The sequence below is a fragment of the Natrix helvetica genome, assembly GCF_964273705.1.
Source record: "Natrix helvetica genome assembly, chromosome: W".
Taxonomy (NCBI): domain Eukaryota; kingdom Metazoa; phylum Chordata; class Lepidosauria; order Squamata; family Natricidae; genus Natrix; species Natrix helvetica.
This window is the reverse complement of record NC_138555.1, coordinates 82,317,013-82,335,454: the sequence shown is the minus strand read 5'-3', so window position 1 is coordinate 82,335,454 and position 18,442 is coordinate 82,317,013. Positions and strand designations below refer to the sequence as shown.

Below are 18,442 nucleotides of genomic sequence, written 5' to 3'. Positions count from 1 at the left end.
GGAAGAGAGGAGGGAAGGGGAGGAGAAGAGAGGAAAGGAAAGAGAAGGAGGAAAGAAGAGGAAGAAGGGAAGGGATAGAAAGAGAAGGAGAGAGGGGAGGAGGGGGAAGAGGAAGAGAGGAGCAGGGGAGAGGTAAGAGTAGTAGGAAAAGGAAAGGAGAGGAGGAAGGAAGGAAGGAAGTAGAGAATGGAGGAAAGGTGAAAAGAAAAGAAAAAAAATAGGGTGATGATAATGACAAAATAGGCATATGGGATGGTAAGCCAAGCAAGCAGAATGTATATTTTAACTTTTTATATGGAAAAACAAATATGTTAAAAGAGAGAAAGACCAATAAGAACCCTAACTGTATGAACGTATGCCTGTAACTATATATAAGAGAATCAATATTAAAAAAACGTCTTTAAAAATAGAAGATAAGATTTGTAGCTCAGGCTAGAAAGGAGGGAGAAAGTCCTTGGTGCTCTCTGAGTTTGGCTGTTTTCTTTCAGACATTTCATGACCCAAGTAGGTAACCTCATCAGTGCTAGAAGAGAGTGAGTTTTGCTCTCTTTTTGTATACTAGTGGCTCGCCCTGCCAGTGTCAATGGGAGCGTTTTTGGTGGCTCCTTGTTTACGCTCTTGTGAATTTCCCCAACACATTGACCGACTTAACCACAATTTCAACAGGGTAGCAGCGATCCTCCTAAAACTAAGCCAAGTCCAAATAGACTAGAGAATTCCCTGAAGCCTGGCACTCAGGCCAATCAGCCATCAACGGGCACAGAGGGATAAGCGACAGCTACCTACCATTCAAAAGTGAGAATCGGAAAAATCCAAAAGGAAACGCAAAGACCCCGACACCTCCTCACCATCAATTAACACCCAGATGAGCAAAGGATAACCCCAAGATCAGCAGTCAAGAAGTAAACAACACCCCCAGAAACACAGACAAACCAACTAGGAGTAAACAACAGCCTAATCCAGCAACTGTCGCCAAAACGGTCCTAAAAACGAACACGGCTGACTTAACGACCGCCTTGTTTGATCAATGGAAATTCTCTTGGTGGTCGTAAGTGGCGCACTGCCTCTGGATGGTGTCAGCTACTCATTTGTTGTCAAAGATGATGGGGTGGGTTAAATTCGGCTCCATTCTGAGCCCAACTTGATATTTTGCTATTTTCTTGCAGATCGAGAAAATCAATCTATCCTCATCACGTGAGTATCAAAATGCCATCTTCTCCTTAAAAGCTGTAGGAGGTCCTTTTTTAAAAAAAAAAATGGAATGGCTTAGAAGGCGAAGTAGATGAAAGTTACTCACTTTACACACACACACACACACACACACACACACACACACACATCTCCCCCATCTTTGCTCTGACCTAGGCCTCCTTAAAAATCAAGAAGCGGAGTCTTGGTCCCAGCAAAACCCCTTTTATTTAGACAACGGTTAATTCCTTTCATTCACAGTCCACAAAGCTTAGGCAAACAGTCTTTCAGAGGAATATTTATCCACACGAACCTTATCTCGCTTGGAGAGCTGCCAGATAACTAGTTCCCACACAAAGGGCAAGGCAACACTTGGCACAACTGTGGATTGCTTTCATTCACAGTCCGCAAGGCTTGGCAAACAGTCTTTCAGAGGAATATTTATCCACACGAACCTTATCTCGCTTGGAGAGCTGCCAGATAACTAGTTTCCAAATGCAGGGCAAGGCAACACTTGGCACAGAATCTCTTATAGTCACAAACAGAACTTTCCACTCTTGATACGACCGAAGGAATGAATTGCTTCCTGCAAAAGCCCCCTCCCCGTCCGCTCCTCTTTTTTATTTCCTCTGGGAGGTGCCAATCACCATTCACCTGTGGCTTTACCCCCAAGTCGACCCTGCTTTCTTAGTTGTTCTTGTCTTCTGGCAGCTCTGTGCATGCACACACTGGGAACAGGCTCCAGCTGTTCTTCTGTCTCACTGCTAACTAGGCTCCCTCTCTGCCTCCGACGCAGAGCCCTCGTCTGAGCTTTCCTCAACACCCAGAACTGGCCGATCTTCCTCCCCAACCTCCTCACTGTCCCACTCGGCTGCCAGCTCCACTGGCTGCTGGTGGGCCTCAACAATCTTATTCTGTCTCCTTTTCAGTGGAGAATCCGGTGCTGGGAAAACGGTCAACACGAAACGGGTCATCCAATACTTTGCCAGCATCGCTGCCATCGGGGACCGCAAAAAAGATGCAGCCAACTCCCCCAAGGTAGTTCTTCTTCTGGTTTGGGGATTCAATCATCTTCCTCAAACTGCTTCCCTCCAGATATGTTTAGCTACAGGTGATGGGGCTAGTAGGCTAACATCTGGAGAACATCAACTTGGAGAGGTTTCTCTTATAGCATGCTCCTGAGGAGATGTTCCTGGTGTTTTCTGGAGAACATCAACCTGGGGAAGGTGGAGAACATCAATCTGGAGAAGCTTCTCTTATAGCATGCTCCTGAGGAGATGTTCCTGGTATTTTCTGGAGAACATCAACCTGGGGAAGGTGGAGAACATCAACTTGGAGAAGCTTCTCTTATAGCATGCTCCTGAGAAGATGTTCCTGGTGTTTTCTGGAGAACATCAACCTGGGGAAGGTGGAGAACATCAACCTGGAGAAGCTTCTCTTATAGCATGCTCCTGAGGAGATGTTCCTGGTGTTTTCTGGAGAACATCAACCTGGGGAAGGTGGAGAACATCAACTTGGAGAAGCTTCTCTTATAGCATGCTCCTGAGGAGATGCTCCTGGTGTTTTTTTGAAAACATTAACCTGGGGAAGGTGGAGAATATCGACTTGGAGAAGCTTCTCTTATAGCATGCTCCTGAGAAGATGTTCCTGGTATTTTCTGGAGAACATCAACCTGGGGAAGGTGGAGAACATCAACTTGGAGAAGCTTCTCTTATAGCATGCTCCTGAGGAGACGTTCCTGGTGTCTTCTGGAGAACATCAACCTGGGGAAGGTGGAGAGCATCAACTTGGAGAAGCTTCTCTTATAGCATGCTCCTGAGGAGACGTTCCTGGTGTTTTCTGGAGAACATCAACCTGGGGAAGGTGGAGAACATCAACTTGGAGAAGCTTCTCTTATAGCATGCTCCTGAGGAGATATTCCTGGTGTTTTCTGGAGAACATCAACCTGGGGAAGGTGGAGAGCATCAACTTGCAGAAGCTTCTCTTATAGCATGCTCCTGAGAAGATGTTCCTGGTATTTTCTGGAGAACATCAACCTGGGGAAGGTGGAGAACATCAACTTGGAGAAGCTTCTCTTATAGCATGCTCCTGAGAAGATGTTCCTGGTGTTTTCTGGAGAACATCAACCTGGGGAAGGTGGAGAACATCAACCTGGAGAAGCTTCTCTTATAGCATGCTCCTGAGGAGATGTTCCTGGTGTTTTCTGGAGAACATCAACCTGGGGAAGGTGGAGAACATCAACTTGGAGAAGCTTCTCTTATAGCATGCTCCTGAGGAGATGTTCCTGGTGTTTTTTGGAAAACATTAACCTGGGGAAGGTGGAGAATATCGACTTGGAGAAGCTTCTCTTATAGCATGCTCCTGAGAAGATGTTCCTGGTATTTTCTGGAGAACATCAACCTGGGGAAGGTGGAGAACATCAACTTGGAGAAGCTTCTCTTATAGCATGCTCCTGAGGAGACGTTCCTGGTGTTTTCTGGAGAACATCAACCTGGGGAAGGTGGAGAACATCAACTTGGAGAAGCTTCTCTTATAGCATGCTCCTGAGAAGATGTTCCTGGCGTTTTCTGGAAAGCATCAACCTGGGAAAGGTGGAGAACATCAACCTGGAGAAGCTTCTCTTATAGCATGCTCTGAGGAGATGTTCCTGGTGTTTTCTGGAAAGCATCAACCTGGGGAAGGTGGAGAACATCAACTTGGAGAAGCTTCTCTTATAGCATGCTCCTGAGGAGATGTTCCTGGTGTTTTCTGGAGAACGTCAACCTGGGGAAGGTGGAGAACATCAACCTGGGGAAGCTTCCTTTATAGCATGCTCCTGAGAAAATATTCTTGTCTTAACGTTGCCAAGATCGAGAAACACTCTTCTACGGTCTCATTCATGATGATGGGTTAGGAGGGACCGTTTCTATGGAGATGGGATGAAAAAACACATTTCCTTTCTTCTCATCTGGATTTCCTTTCTTTTCTTTTGTCTATTTGCTTCCTCTTCAGGGGACCTTGGAAGATCAAATTATCCAGGCCAACCCTGCCTTAGAAGCCTTCGGCAACGCCAAAACTTTAAGGAACGACAACTCGTCCCGTTTTGTGAGTGCTCCGAATCTAAAGTTGGATTTGAGTAAGAAAGAACTCCGGAAGTCTGTCTAGAATCACAGCGGAGGAGGTTAAGAAGGAAGACGACTCATGTGTCTTCCTGCTCTACAAGCAGGAGTGGGATTCAGCCAGTTTGGATCAGTTCAGGCGAACTGGATGCTAACTTTACATCTGGTTCGCCGAACCGGTACTGGCGAGGACTGGCTGGCCCTGCCCACCCCCTCCCAGGAGTCTCCAATTTGGATGCCAGGTAAGTGCAGAGCCCGGGCGGAGGCTCTGGGAGGGCAAAAAACGGACCTCCCAGAAGTTCCGGAAGTCTGGAAATGGGCTTCCGGATGACCTCCAGAGTCTGGGGGAGGCCATTTTTGCCCTCCCGGAGGCTCGAGAAATGCCTCTGGAGCCTGGGGAGGGCAAAAACACTCCCCCCCATGATGCGGGAGGTTGAGTAGGCCACGCCCACCATGGCCACGCCCATCCAGCAACCAGGCAGAGAACGGGTTGCTAAAATGTTTGAATCCCACCCCTGTCTACAAGTTCTGGTAGACCTTAAAAGATCAGCCATCTTACAGAGGCCATCAGTCAATCCTATCATACAGGATGTCTTTGACTTGCAACAGTTCATTTAGTGGCCATTTGAAGTTATAACGGCACTGAAAAAAGTGACTTACGGCCATTTTCCAGACTTACAATCTCTACAGCCTCCCCAGGGGCCCATGATTCAGACGCTTGGCAACCGACTCATAATTATGATGGTGGCAGCATCCTCGGATCATGTGATCCCCTCTTGCGACCGTCTGACAAGCAGAGTCAATGGGGAAGCCAGATTCACTTAACGACGGTGTTACTTACTTAACGGTTGCAGCGATTCACTTACCAGCTGCGGGAAGAAAGGCTGCAAAATGGGGAAAGCTCCCTTAGCAACCGTCTCGCTTAGCGACAGAAATGTCAGACTCAATTGTGGTCAGGTAATCCTCAACTTACGACCTCAATTCATACCGTGATTCCCATTGTTCAGCAAGGCGATTGTTAAAGCACGTCCCTCCCGATTTTGCCACCATTGTTAAGCAGATCGCTGAGGTTGTTAAGTGAATCACACCGTCGTTAAGCAAATCTCTGGCCTGTCCCATGTCAAAAGGTCACAAATGATGACGGTGTGACCCCGGGATTCAGCAACGGTCGTGAATACAAGCCAGTTGCAAGCGTCCAAATTTTGATCATGGCACCGTAGAGATGCTTCAATGGTCATAAGTGCGAGGACTCGTCGTAAGTCACTTTTTTTCAGCGTCGTAACTTCGAACTGCCACTCAGCAGGTGGTTGAAGGTTGAGGACCACCGGCCGAGTGGAAGATTTGATTTGATTCAAATCTAGATCTTGTTTACATATTCACACTCGTGTTTCTACCTAGGGTAAATTCATCAGAATTCATTTCGGGGCAACAGGCAAATTGGCATCCGCAGATATCGAGACGTGTAAGTTTAATAAAAATTTTATTTGTTCATCTGTCCGTCTTCCTTTCCTTCCTTCCCTTTGTCCCAAAAGTTCTCTTCCCAAGAGACAGCTGAGCTTTCTGGTTTTTGTTTGACGACGTTTTGCTTCTCATCCAAGAATCACGTAAAGTAATAGTACTGCTTCATAAAACCTTAGTATGACCACACCTGCAGCCAATTTTGTTCACCATACTAAGCAGGAACAGCCAAATGCCCCAGAAGATAAGCTCCAGGATCCAAAAGGATCTGGGCAGATTTGAACCAAGGGCCCTATCCAGAGGTGGTATTCGGCTAGTTCTGACCAGTTCTGGAGAACCGGTAGCAGAAATTTTGAGTAGTTCGGAGAAGTGGTGAAATTCAATTTTTTTTACTACTGATTCTGTGGGCGTGGCTTGGGGGGGCATGGCTTGGTGGGCGTGTCAGGGGAAGGATACTGCAAAATCTCCATTCCCATCCCACTCCAAAGGAAGGATACCGCAAAATTTCCATTCCCATCCCAATCCAGGGGAAGGATACTGCAAAATTTCCATTCTCATCCCACACCAGGGGAAGGATACTGCAAAATTTCCATTCCCATCCCAATCCAGGGAAAGGATACCGCAGAATTTCCATCCCCATCCAACTCCAGGGGAAGGATACCGCAAAATTTCCATTCCCACCCCACTCCAGGGGAAAGATACCGCAAAATTTCTATTCCCATCCCAATCCAGGGGAAGGATATTGTGAAATTTCCATTCCTACCTCACTACAGGGGAAGGATACTGCAAATTCTCCATTCCCATTCTTCTCCAGGGGAAGGATACTGTAAAATTTCCATTCCCACTCCACTCCAGGGGAAGGATACCACAGAATTTCCATTCCCATTCCACTCCAGGGGAAGGATACTGCAAAATTTCTATTACCATCCCAATCCAGGGGAAGGATATTGCAAAATTTCCATTCCTACTCCACTCCAGGGGAAGGATACTGCAAATTCTCCATTCCCATCCTTCTCCAAGGGAAGGATACAGTAAAATTTCTATTCCCATCCCAATCCAGGGGAAGGATACTGCAAATTCTCCATTCCCATCCTTCTCCAAGGGAAGGATACAGTAAAATTTCCATTCCCATCCCAATCCAGGGGAAGGATACTGCAAAGTTTCCATTCCAACCCCACTCCAGGGAAAGGATACTGCAAAATTTCTATTACCATCTCAATCCAGGGGGAGGATACTGCAAATTCTCCATTCCCATTCTTCTCCAGGGGGAGGATACAGTAAAATTTCCATTCCCATCCCAATCCAAGGGAAGGATACTGCAAATTCTCCATTCCCATCCTTCTCCAGGGGAAGGATACTGCAAAATTTCCATTCCCGCTCCATTCCTGGGGGAAGGATACTACAAAATCTACATTCCCAACGCATTCCAGGGGAAGGATACTGCAAATTCTCTATTCCCACCCCACTCCAGGGGAGGGATTCTACTCTACTCCACTCTATTACATTTTATTTATTCTACTCTATTCTATTCTATTTACCCTACTCTATTTACTCTACTCTACTCCTATTCTATTCTACTCTACTCTACTCTACTTTACTCTACTCTACTCTACTCTATATTCTGTTCTACTCTATATTCTACTCCACTGCACTCCTCTCCTCTCCACTCTACTCCAATTTTGTTCTGTTCTGTTCTGTTTTTAACCTCTGACCTAAATCCTTCCCTTCTCCTCCATCCAAGTCAGAGTTGAAGAAGCTTCTTGGATGAGAAGTGAAACGTCTTCCAAAAAACACCCCTGAAAGTCCAGTTGCCTCTTGGAAAAAAAAAACTCTTTGGGACAAACCCGATCTAGCTGTGCAAAACTGATTGGTGTAGAAAATGGAAAAGCTCAGAAGAAGCGGAGAGACAGCAGAGAAGATGGATGGATGAGGTCAGCGAGGCGACCGGAAGGACTATAAATTATTCCCAGAATCGATTAAAATGAGGATCAGCCGCTAGCAGGACTCAATAAACCCTAATTAATGGCTCCTCCGTCCGTCTTTCCATCCAATCTTTAGCTTCCCTCTCCAGATTTTTCACCCATCGCTTGGGCACTTCTGTTGATAGATGCTTCCTTTTAAAACAAAAACAAAAACGAACCACTTCTTTGTATCTGATTCCAATTGTGTTCCTCTTTTGGGATTTTTTCCTTCTTTTCCTCCTCGTGTTTACATGTTCTGACCGAAGCTTCCCGAGAGCATGAAGCAAATTCCTTCTCCCAACAAAATAAAAATACCCTTTGATTAATTGACTGTGAATTCTGCTCCTTCACCTCCAGCGAAGTCTTTCAAAGGAGGATTTACGATCACAGACCTTATCTGGCTTGGAAAGTGGCCAGGTCGAGATCTGCAAAACTCGCCAAGGAGTCTCGGAAACATTAACCTCCAAACTGAACTGGTATCACCTCTTCCGGAGTCTTTTTTTTTTCTTCTCTGTCTCCACCTCTAGGGTCTCCTGCCTGAGCAGGGGGTTGGACTAGAAGACCTCCAAGGTCCCCTCCGACTCTGTCATTCCGTTGTTTTAAATTCTTATATCCATCCCCCAAAACCGAACAGGATCCCTCTTGAAATCCCAAAGGTGTTTTTTTTTTTTTTCAAGAGGCAACTGGTTTTTTTCTTGAAGACGTTTCCCTTCTCATCCAAGAAGCTTCTTCGGTTCTGAAGAAGGAGAACTGAAGAAGCTTCTTGGCCGAGAAGCGAAACGTTCTTCAAAAGAAACAAACAGAAATTCCAGTTTTCTTTTGAGAAAAAGAATCTTTTTTTCCCCTTTGGGACAACCATGACCCCTGGATGACTTGAGAATCTCCACAGACCTCCATCTTGAAAAGGAGACCACTCGTTCCCCCAACCTCGGGTGGGCTTTTGGTGTCTGTTCTGACCGAGGCTTCCAAAGAGCCTGAAGCAAATTCCTTGTCCCGACAAAAAAAATCCCTTTGATTAATTGGCTGTGAATTCTGCTCCTTCACATCCAGCAAAGTCCTTCAAGGGAGGATTTACGGTCACAGACCTTATCTGGCTTAGAGAGCTGCCAGGCCGATCTCTGCAGAACTTGGCAAGGAGTCTCGGAGAGTCTCGAACCAATGAAGGGAACTAATGGTCTCCTGCAAACTCCACTCCCCTTTCGCTCCCTCTTTTATTTCCTCTGGGAGGGGCCGTTCATCGTCCCTCTGTGGCCTTACTCCCAAGTCGACCCCTGTTCTATAGCTCTTCCCTTCTTGTCTGGCCGCTCTGCGCATGCGCACACTGGGAACAGGCTCCAGCTGTTCTTCTGCCTCACTGATGTCTGACTCCGAAGGCAGCTGATAACTGGCATACAGCTCTGGCCCCCTCTCTGCCTCCGACACAGAGCCCACATCAGAGCCTTCCCCAGACTCCAGGACTGGCTCCAGGTCCCCCCACAACCTCCTCACTGTCCGAATCTGTTGGGCTACAACATTACATACCCTCTATTATATTTCTCTTTTCTCTCTCCTTTTTTTTTTAGATCTCTTAGAGAAGTCTCGGGTGATTTTTCAGCTGAAATCTGAAAGAAATTATCACATCTTCTATCAGATTTTGTCTAACAAGAAACCAGAACTTCTGGGCAAGTTTTATATGGGTTTTTCTTTGGGGCGGGGGTAGAAGGAAGATGTATACAGATTTACAAACATCCATTTAGTGACCCTTCAAAGTTACGACAGCACTAAATAAAGGGACTCAAGTTTTACACACTTATGACGGTTGCAGCACCTCCCTGGCCACTTCAGTAAAATTTGGCTGCTTGATAACTGACTCGTATTTTTGACGGTCGTACTGTCCCTGGGATCACGTGATCCCCCTTCTGACGAGCAAAGTCAATGGGGAAGCCCGATTCACCTAACAGCCGTGTGGCTAGCTTAGCAATGGCAGTGATTCGCTTAACAATCATGGCAAGAAACGTCGCAAAAGGGGGCAAAACTCACATCACACAAATGTCTCACTTAGCAACATAAATTTTGGACTTGATTGCACTCGTAAGTCGAGGACTACCTCTATGTCCAATTCCCCCTGGGTAGGGCCAGAATCGGACATGAAGAAGTTTTGAAAGGGATTTACTCAGTGCATGTTGGTTTCATTCTACAGAGAAGTCCTTGGTTTGCGACGGCAATTAAGACCGGAGTAAGTCGCTAGGGAAATACAGTCATAAAATGCGGTATTACGTGACTGTGCTGCTTAGTGACAGCAGTTCTGGCAGTCCCACTTCCTATTGTTAAGAGAAGCTTCATAAATAAGGCAAGGACCATATTCGACTTCCCGCTGGCTTTCCCATTGACTTGGCTTGTGGGCAGCCAGCAGGAAATGTTGGCAATTGTAATCGCATAACTGCGGAGACACTGCAATGGTTGGCACTCCAAGGACCAGTTGTAACTTCCACTTGTTATTGTTAAGAGAAGCTTCATAAATAAGGCAAGGACCATATTCGACTTCCCGCTGGCTTTCCCATTGACTTGGCTTATGGGCAGCCAGCAGGAAATGTTGGCAATTGTAATCGCATAACTGTGGAGACACTGCAATGGTTGGCACTCCAAGGACCAGTTGTAATTTCCACTTGTTATTGTTAAGAGAAGCTTCATAAAATAAAGCAAGGATCATATTCGACTTCCTGCTGGCTTTCCCATTCACTTGGCTTATGGGCAGCCAGCAGGAAATGTTGGCAATTCGGATTGGGTCTATGCCAGGGGTGTCCAACCTTGGCAACTTAACAACCTGTGGACTTCAACTCCCCGAATTCCCCAACCCAGAATTTGCCTGTAATTTACAACCTTTCCTGTGATCCTAATTCAGTTGTTTGGCAACTGGCTCATATTTATGACCGTTGCTGTGTCCCAAAGTCATGTGATCACATTTTGTGGACCTTCTGACAAGCAAAGTCAATGGGGAAACCAGATTCACTTAACAACGGCAGCAAGAAATGTCTCACTTAACAATAGAAATTTTGGGCTCCGTTGTGGTCGTAAGTCAAGGACTGCCGGGATTGTGAATAAGCTCATCTCATAACTTTTCCTCCCATTCTTATCTAACAGATCTCTTGTTGGTCACCAACAACCCTTACGACTACCACTACGTCTCCCAAGGAGAAGTAACGGTGGCCTCCATCGATGACACTGAAGAGCTAATGGCTACCGATGTAAGTGAATTTAGGTTGAGGTTCACCAACTTTTCAGGAACGGGTAGCAAGCGGATCAACCTACGTCTTCTTCACGTTTCATGGACGTTGTCTCTTTCTACTCACCCACCTCTTTTCCACTCAGAGTGCCTTTGACGTCCTGGGCTTCACCCCTGAAGAAAAAGTGGGTGTCTACAAGCTGACGGGCGCCATCATGCACTACGGGAACATGAAGTTCAAGCAGAAGCAGCGCGAAGAACAGGCTGAGCCTGACGGGACTGAGGGTGAGTGTTGGAATTCATTGTCGGAATACATTTCTAGGCAGCAATTACAGCAGTATTCAATCAGTAGATGGCAGTGTTTACAAGTTTGGATCTGTGCTATATCCTCTATGCCCTTTTGTTCTAACTAGAGTTTCCCATTTCCTGTTACAGTTAAGCAGTAAAGCACATGGTGACTGTTCTCTTTATTTGCTGTGTATGTATATTATATATATAAACAGTATATCTGCAGAATTCCATTGGTGGTTGGGAATTTCAGGGGTAGAGGGAAACATTTTTGGAGGAAGACAGATAGAGAAGGTCTCCCTGAGTGTCATAGAAGAAGAAGACTTCTATGGAAGGAAGAGAAACATCGGAAGAGGAATATTTATGCTCCCGTGAAATTTGCTGGAATCGTTTCTTTCATTCTCCAGACACGGATAAATCCGCCTACTTGATGGGTCTCAACTCGGCCGACTTGGTCAAGGGGCTGTGTCACCCCCGAGTGAAGGTTGGCAACGAATATGTCACCAAAGGGCAAAATGTCCAACAGGTAAAGATGCTTCCTTCTCCTAGACTCGGTCAGAGATGTCCAAGAGGGAAGTCCTTGGAAGTCCCGCTTTTCCCAGAGCAGCCCAAATTGACAAAACAGCACCTGTTGAACTTGCAATTCTTGAAGGGCTCATTTCCTCAGGACAGGTGGTCCTTGACATACGACCACAATGGAGCCCAGAATTTAGGTTGCTAAGCGAGACGTGGGTTAAGTGAATGTATGAATGAAATTTCCTTGCCCCAGTTGTTAAGCGATTCACTGCAGTCATTAAGTTAGTCGTACAGTTCTGGCATCCCCGTGGACTTTGCTTGTCTGAAGGGTGCAAAAACGTGACCCCGGGGACGGGGCAACCATCATAAATACCAACCAGTTGCCCACGTGACTGAATTCTGATCATGGGGCCAGAGGGATGCTGCAATGGTTGTAAGTGTGAAACATGGTCATAAGTCCTCTTTATCAGTGCTGTTGTAACCTTGAACGGTGACTAAACAAACTGCTGTAAGTTGAGGACTACCTGCATTGGAAGACTGCTCTCATTTTGCCATGTACACGCATGTATACATCCGAACTAGACTAGGTTGTTTCTCTGGGTCATCTAAGATATGTGGGTATATACATAATTTATTTATTCTGTCATGTTTATGTAATGTATATAATGGAGGTGGCAACCCTTGGAGAGAGGGATGCAATGGAATTTCACTTTAAGGTATGCCGATTAGTGTACATTCAAAGTGACAATAAAGTTATTCTCACTCTCTTTCTTTCTTTCTTTCTTTCTCTCTCTCTCTCTCTGCCTGTCTTCCTTCCTTCCTTCTTTCTTTCTTCCTTCCTTCCTACCTAGCTACATCCATCTATCTATCTTCCTACCTACCTACCTACCATTCTTCCTTCCTTCCACTCTACTTACCTACCTACCTATCAACCAACCAACCTGTTTCACTCCCTGCCTGCCTGCCTGCCTGCCTGCCTGCCTGCCTGCCTGCCTGCCTGCCTGCCTACCTACCTACCTACCTATCTATCTATCTATCTATCTATCTATCTATCTATCTATCTATCTATCTATCTTTATTTTCTACCTACCTACCTACCTATCTATCCATCCATCCATCCATCTATCTACCTACCTATCTACCTACATCTACCTACCTACATACCTATCTACCCACCTACCTATCTACATCTACCTATCTACTTACCTACCTACCTATCTACCTACCTACCTACCTATCTTCCTATCTACTTACCTTCCTACCTTACTACCCCTCTACCTACTTATCTACGTACCTACCTATCTACCCACCTACCTATCTATCTTCCTATCTACTTACCTACCTACCTACCTACCTTACTACCCATCTACCTACTTATCTACCTACCTACCTACATCTACCTACCTATCTACCCACCTACCTATCTACCTACCTATCTACCTACCTATCTACTTACCTACCTACCTATCTACTACCCATCTACATACCTACCTTCATCTACTTACTTATCTACCTGCCTACATCTACCTACCTATCTACCTACCTACCTATCTACCTACCTATCTACCTACCTATCTACCCACCTACCTATCTACCCACCTACCTACCTATCTACCCACCTACCTATCTACCTACCTACCTATCTATCTACCTATCTACTTACCTACCTACCTACCTACCTATCTATCTACCTATCTACTTACCTACCTACCTATCTACTACCCATCTACCTACCTATCTACATCTACCTACCTACCTACATCTACCTACCTACCTACATCTACCTACCTACCTACCTACCTATATACCCACTTACCTACCTACACCTACCTATCTATCTATCTATCTATCTATCTATCTATCTATCGATCTATCTATCGATCTGTCTATCTATCTACCGTTTCTCTCATTATATCTACCTACCTACCTACCTACCTATATCTTTATTTATCTACCTATCTACCTATCTACCTATCCATCCATCCATCTATCTATCTCTCTCTCTCTATCTATCTCTCTCTCTCTCTACCTACCTCCATCCATCCGTCCATCCATCCATCCATCCATCCATCCATCCATCTATCTATCTATCTATCTATCTATCCATCCATCTATCCTTCTTTTCACTAGACTAGACATACCCAGTTCCTGCAACCGTTCTTCATATCTTTTAGCCTCCAGTCCCCTGATCCTCTTCTCCGCTCTTCTCCGCACTTTTTCCAGAGTCTCTTTTTTCTTTTATATCGTGGTGACCAAAACTGGATGCAACATTCCGAGCGTGGCTTTGCCAAGGCCTTATCCTTCTTCCTTTCGCTTTGGCATCACGGGCTCAGCGGAAGGTCTGAGGCTGCGGATTCGGGGGGAGGGGAGCCAGGCTCCGCAAACACCTGTCCCAGAAATGGCTTTCAGTTATGTCCGCGACAGCTGGAACCCCAAACACAAAGCAAGCCACAAGTATACAAGGGCTCGCAACCCTGGCTGATAGCTTTGTCTCCTTCTAAGGCAGCCGTCCCCAACTGCTGGTCTGCGAGAAAATTTGGGGGATCCGCAGAAAAATTATTTGCATTTTATATATTGCACTACATCCGGGGTCCTCAAACGACGGCGCTTGGGATGGATATGTGCAATGAATGCTCGTGTTGTTGAAGAGAGTGTCCCCCTTCGGGGTCTTTTTGTGCGAGTCGGAGGGGGGCAGAAATTCCGACTTGGGGTCTGCTTCGGCGTCTTGGGCGAAGGCTGGAAGGAAGAGCCGCCGGTGGCAAAGAGCTGGAGGGCCTCGTTCCAGTGGGACAGCATCCTGGCTTGGAACTGGCCGACCATCTCAGCCCGCTGAGGCTTCAGGCGCCGGCACCTGGCCTTGCACTCCTGCAGGTCTTCCCTCTGCTTGGAAAGCCCATGCTCCTAGTCCTCAGTGAGGTGCTTCTGCTGAGCCAATTTGAACTGTTTGCCGACTCTTTCTCGCGGTGGCTGCTTAGCTTAGCGGGCAGGGGAGAAGTGGCGGGGAGGGGAGGGGCGAGAAGAGACTGGGATGCGCCCCTCGATGTGAGTGACATTGAGTTGGCCACGCCTACCCAGTCACATGACCACCTAGCCCCGCCTACCCAGCCGGTCATTAAGCAGATCATATTAGTGGTCCGTGGGATTTAAAATTATGAATTTAGTGATCCCTGAGGTCCAAAATATTGGGGAACCCTGATCTAAAGCCTAGGTAGCATTGGCCAGAAACGGAAAAATGGGCATCTTACTCAGATATTTCTTCTTTCAAACACTGGAAACTGAGGGGAGGGGAAATGGTGAAAAAGGATACCCGGGCTATTTATAAGTAGTCCTCAACTTACAACCATTCATTTAGTGACGGTTCAAAGTTATAACTGCACTAAAAAAAGCCGATTTATCACCGTTTTTCACCGCCGCAGCATTCCCCACCGTCATGCGATCAAAATTCAGCCGTTTGGCCGCTGACTCGTATTTATGACAGTTGCAGTGATCCGGTGTGTGTGTGTTGTGTCACGCGACCTCCTTTTGCGACCTTCTGACAATGGGGAAGACCGATTCACTTAACGGCCGTGCGTTCGTCACGGAACAGCGGCAGCGATTCGCTTCCTAGCTCTGGCAAGAAAAATTCTAAGATGGGGCGAAACCTCACTTAACAGCTGTCTCGCTTAGCAACGGAAATGTTGGGGTCCATTGTGGTTGTAATTCGAAGATTACCCCGAGAGAATACTAAGGACCCCGCAGTCCTCCTCCTCCTCCTCCTCCTCTCCCTTCTAGCACTGATGATGTTGCCTGGTAGGGTCATGAAATGTCAACCAGATTTCATGTGTAAGGCAGAACTAGAATTCCCAGATTGTCCCAAGGTCACCTAGCGGGCTTTCACACCCAACATGGCGCTAGAAGTCACTGACTTCTGGTGATGGGCCGAAGGTCACCCAACCAGATTTCATGTGTAAGGTGGAACTAGAACTCCCAGATTGGCCCAAGGTCACCTAGCTGGCTTTCATGCCCAACATGGTGCTAGAAGTCACTGACTTCTGGTGATGGGCCGAAGGTCACCCAACCAGATTTCATGTGTAAGGGGGAACTAGAACTCCCAGATTGGCCCAAGGTCACCTAGCTGGCTTTCACGCCCAACATGGTGCTAGAAGTCACTGACTTCTGGTGATGGGCCGAAGGTCACCCAGCCAGATTTCATGTGTAAGGTGGAACTAGAACTCCCAGATTGGCCCAAGGTCACCTAGCTGGCTTTCACGCCCAACATGGTGCTAGAAGTCACTGACACCTGGTGATGGGCCGAAGGTCACCCAGCCAGATTTCATGTGTAAGGTGGAACTAGAACTCCCAGACTGGCCCAAGGTCACCCAGCGGGCTTTCACACCCAACATGGCGCTAGAAGTCACTGACTTCTGGTGATGGGCCGAAGGTCACCCAACCAGATTTCATGTGTAAGGTGGAACTAGAACTCCCAGATTGGCCCAAGGTCACCTAGCGGGCTTTCACGCCCAACATGGCGCTAGAAGTCCCTGACGTCTGCAGTTGCCCAAAGATCACTCAACCAGATTTCATGTCTAAGACAGAACTAGAACTCCCAGGTTTGCCCAATGTCACCCAGCTGGCTCTCACGCCCAATATGGTGCTACAAGTCCCTGACTTCTGACGATTGGCCGAAGGTCCATTGCGGTCGTAATTTGAAGACTCCCCTCTATTGTTAAGCAATTTTGCAAAGCGACGCAGGGTTATTTTTTTTAAAAAGGGAGCCTCGATTTCACAATTCCTTTTGATCGCAGGCGATCCCGGACGAGATTTATGTTGTTTATTTATATCCCGTCTTTTTAAAAAATCTGATAGATTTGCTTGCTCTTCTGCCGGATTCGCGCTCCAGAGGTTTAGCCTGACAGATCAATCAATGGAGAAATGCTCGCAGGATGAAGGGAAGCTTGCTAGTCTTAAGCCCTGATTATTGGCTTTAGGCAGGCGACTGTCCGACGGGGTTGGAACTAAACCAACATTGGTTTGAGCCCAATTTGGGCTCTCGCGTTCTTTCAGAAGATTAAAAAAAATGGGATTGAAATGCCTGGGCTGTTTAAGGACTGGGAAGGGATTTTAAGCGAGAGGGAGGTCGACTTTTTTCATAGGGCAGAATCCTGGGGCATTGTGGGAAATTAGAAGTTGGTGCTCTCTTGGCTGTCGTTCGCAGATGTTTTATTACTCATTGAAATCTAATTAACACTGGTGGTGTTACGTAGCTGGAACTAGAAGTAACTAGAACTAGAAGTAACTAGAAGTCACAGATTTCTAGTGATTGGCCCTGTGATATAGGGTTTGCCTGCTTGAGCAGGCAGTTGGACTAGAAGACCTCCAAGGTCCCCTTCCAACTGTATTACTCTAACGTTTCACTATGCCTTGTTCTCTCCCGTGCACCCAGGTGTATTATTCCATCGGGGCCTTGGCCAAGTCCGTGTATGAGAAAATGTTCAGCTGGATGGTGGTCAGAATCAACAACTCCCTGGAGACCAAACAACCTCGCCAGTATTTCATCGGTGTGCTGGACATAGCAGGGTTTGAGATCTTCGACGTAAGTCCATCACAATAGGGTCTACACGGAGCAGGGTGAGACCTGCGCAACCCACGTTGTTGGGTTGACTTTGGCTGGTCCATAACTTTCTTTTTCCCCTTCCCTCCCAGTTCAACAGCTTTGAGCAGCTCTGCATCAACTTCACCAACGAGAAGCTGCAGCAGTTCTTCAACCATCATATGTTTGTGCTGGAACAAGAGGAGTACAAGAAGGAGGGCATTGAATGGGTCTTCATTGACTTTGGCATGGACCTCCAGGCCTGCATTGACCTGATTGAGAAGGTAAGCTGCTGGGGGAATCGGGTAAGCCTTCCATCGTTGGTTCTCCAGAGCGTATCTACATGGGGCTCCCCTTGAGATGCACCCGAAGACTACAGCTAGTTCAGAATGCGGCTGCGCGGGCTATCATGGGGAGGACCAGATACTCCCATATAACACCACTCCTGCGCGAGCTGCACTGGCTGCCTGTGGTTTTTCGGGTGCGTTTCAAGGTGTTGGTTACTATCTTCAAAGCGCTCCATGGCACGGGACCTAGTTATCTGCGGGATCACATCTCACCTCATACATCCCTGCGACCAATCCACTCCCACAGGGAGGGACTCCTCCGGGTGCCGTCCGCCAAGCAGTGCCAACGGGCGGCGCCTAGGAGTAGAGCCTTCTCTGTGATGGGCCCAACCCTCTGGAATGACCTCCCCCCCGATATTAGAACTACTACCGACCTCCGCTCCTTCCGACAGAAACTTAAGACCCACCTGTTCCAATTAGCTGGCTTAACTGATTTATAGTCCCACTTTCAACCTCCTGGCAAACATCTTATTTTGGGTAGTTTTAAGGGTAATTTTTAAATTTTTAATTTTTATTTGAATTTTAATTTATTATTGTACAGTGCATATCCTACCTCCTCCGTCTATCTATGTATATCTATATTTTTGTATCCACATTGTTTTTAATATGACTGTACACCACCCCGAGTCCTGTTTAGGAAAGGGTGCGGTCTATAAATTAAAGTATTATTATTATTATTATTAAAGTATCTCAGATGAGCTTCTCTGAACAAGAATTGGGTCGTTTGGAGGGGGACACAACCAGCTGGTCCTCCTTGGCTAATTCCACAATTTCTCCTGGGAATGTTGAATAATTCCATCCAGATGTCTAGGGAG

The 18,442-nt window shown here is 46.7% G+C and overlaps 1 protein-coding gene across 1 annotated transcript in view; it reads left to right on the top strand.

The window, feature by feature from the left end:
- The window catches only part of LOC309400397 (myosin-6), a 78,713-nt gene that overhangs the window by 10,124 nt on the left and 50,147 nt on the right, over positions 1–18,442 (top strand). Inside the window, exons 4-13 of the mRNA XM_081968869.1 lie at positions 1,167–1,194; positions 2,118–2,226; positions 4,180–4,272; positions 5,685–5,748; positions 9,268–9,366; positions 10,826–10,929; positions 11,054–11,192; positions 11,603–11,721; positions 17,134–17,283; positions 17,394–17,564. Of these exons, the coding sequence (XP_081824995.1) occupies positions 1,167–1,194; positions 2,118–2,226; positions 4,180–4,272; positions 5,685–5,748; positions 9,268–9,366; positions 10,826–10,929; positions 11,054–11,192; positions 11,603–11,721; positions 17,134–17,283; positions 17,394–17,564 (1,076 nt within the window). The remainder of the gene's footprint in view (positions 1–1,166; positions 1,195–2,117; positions 2,227–4,179; positions 4,273–5,684; positions 5,749–9,267; positions 9,367–10,825; positions 10,930–11,053; positions 11,193–11,602; positions 11,722–17,133; positions 17,284–17,393; positions 17,565–18,442) is intronic.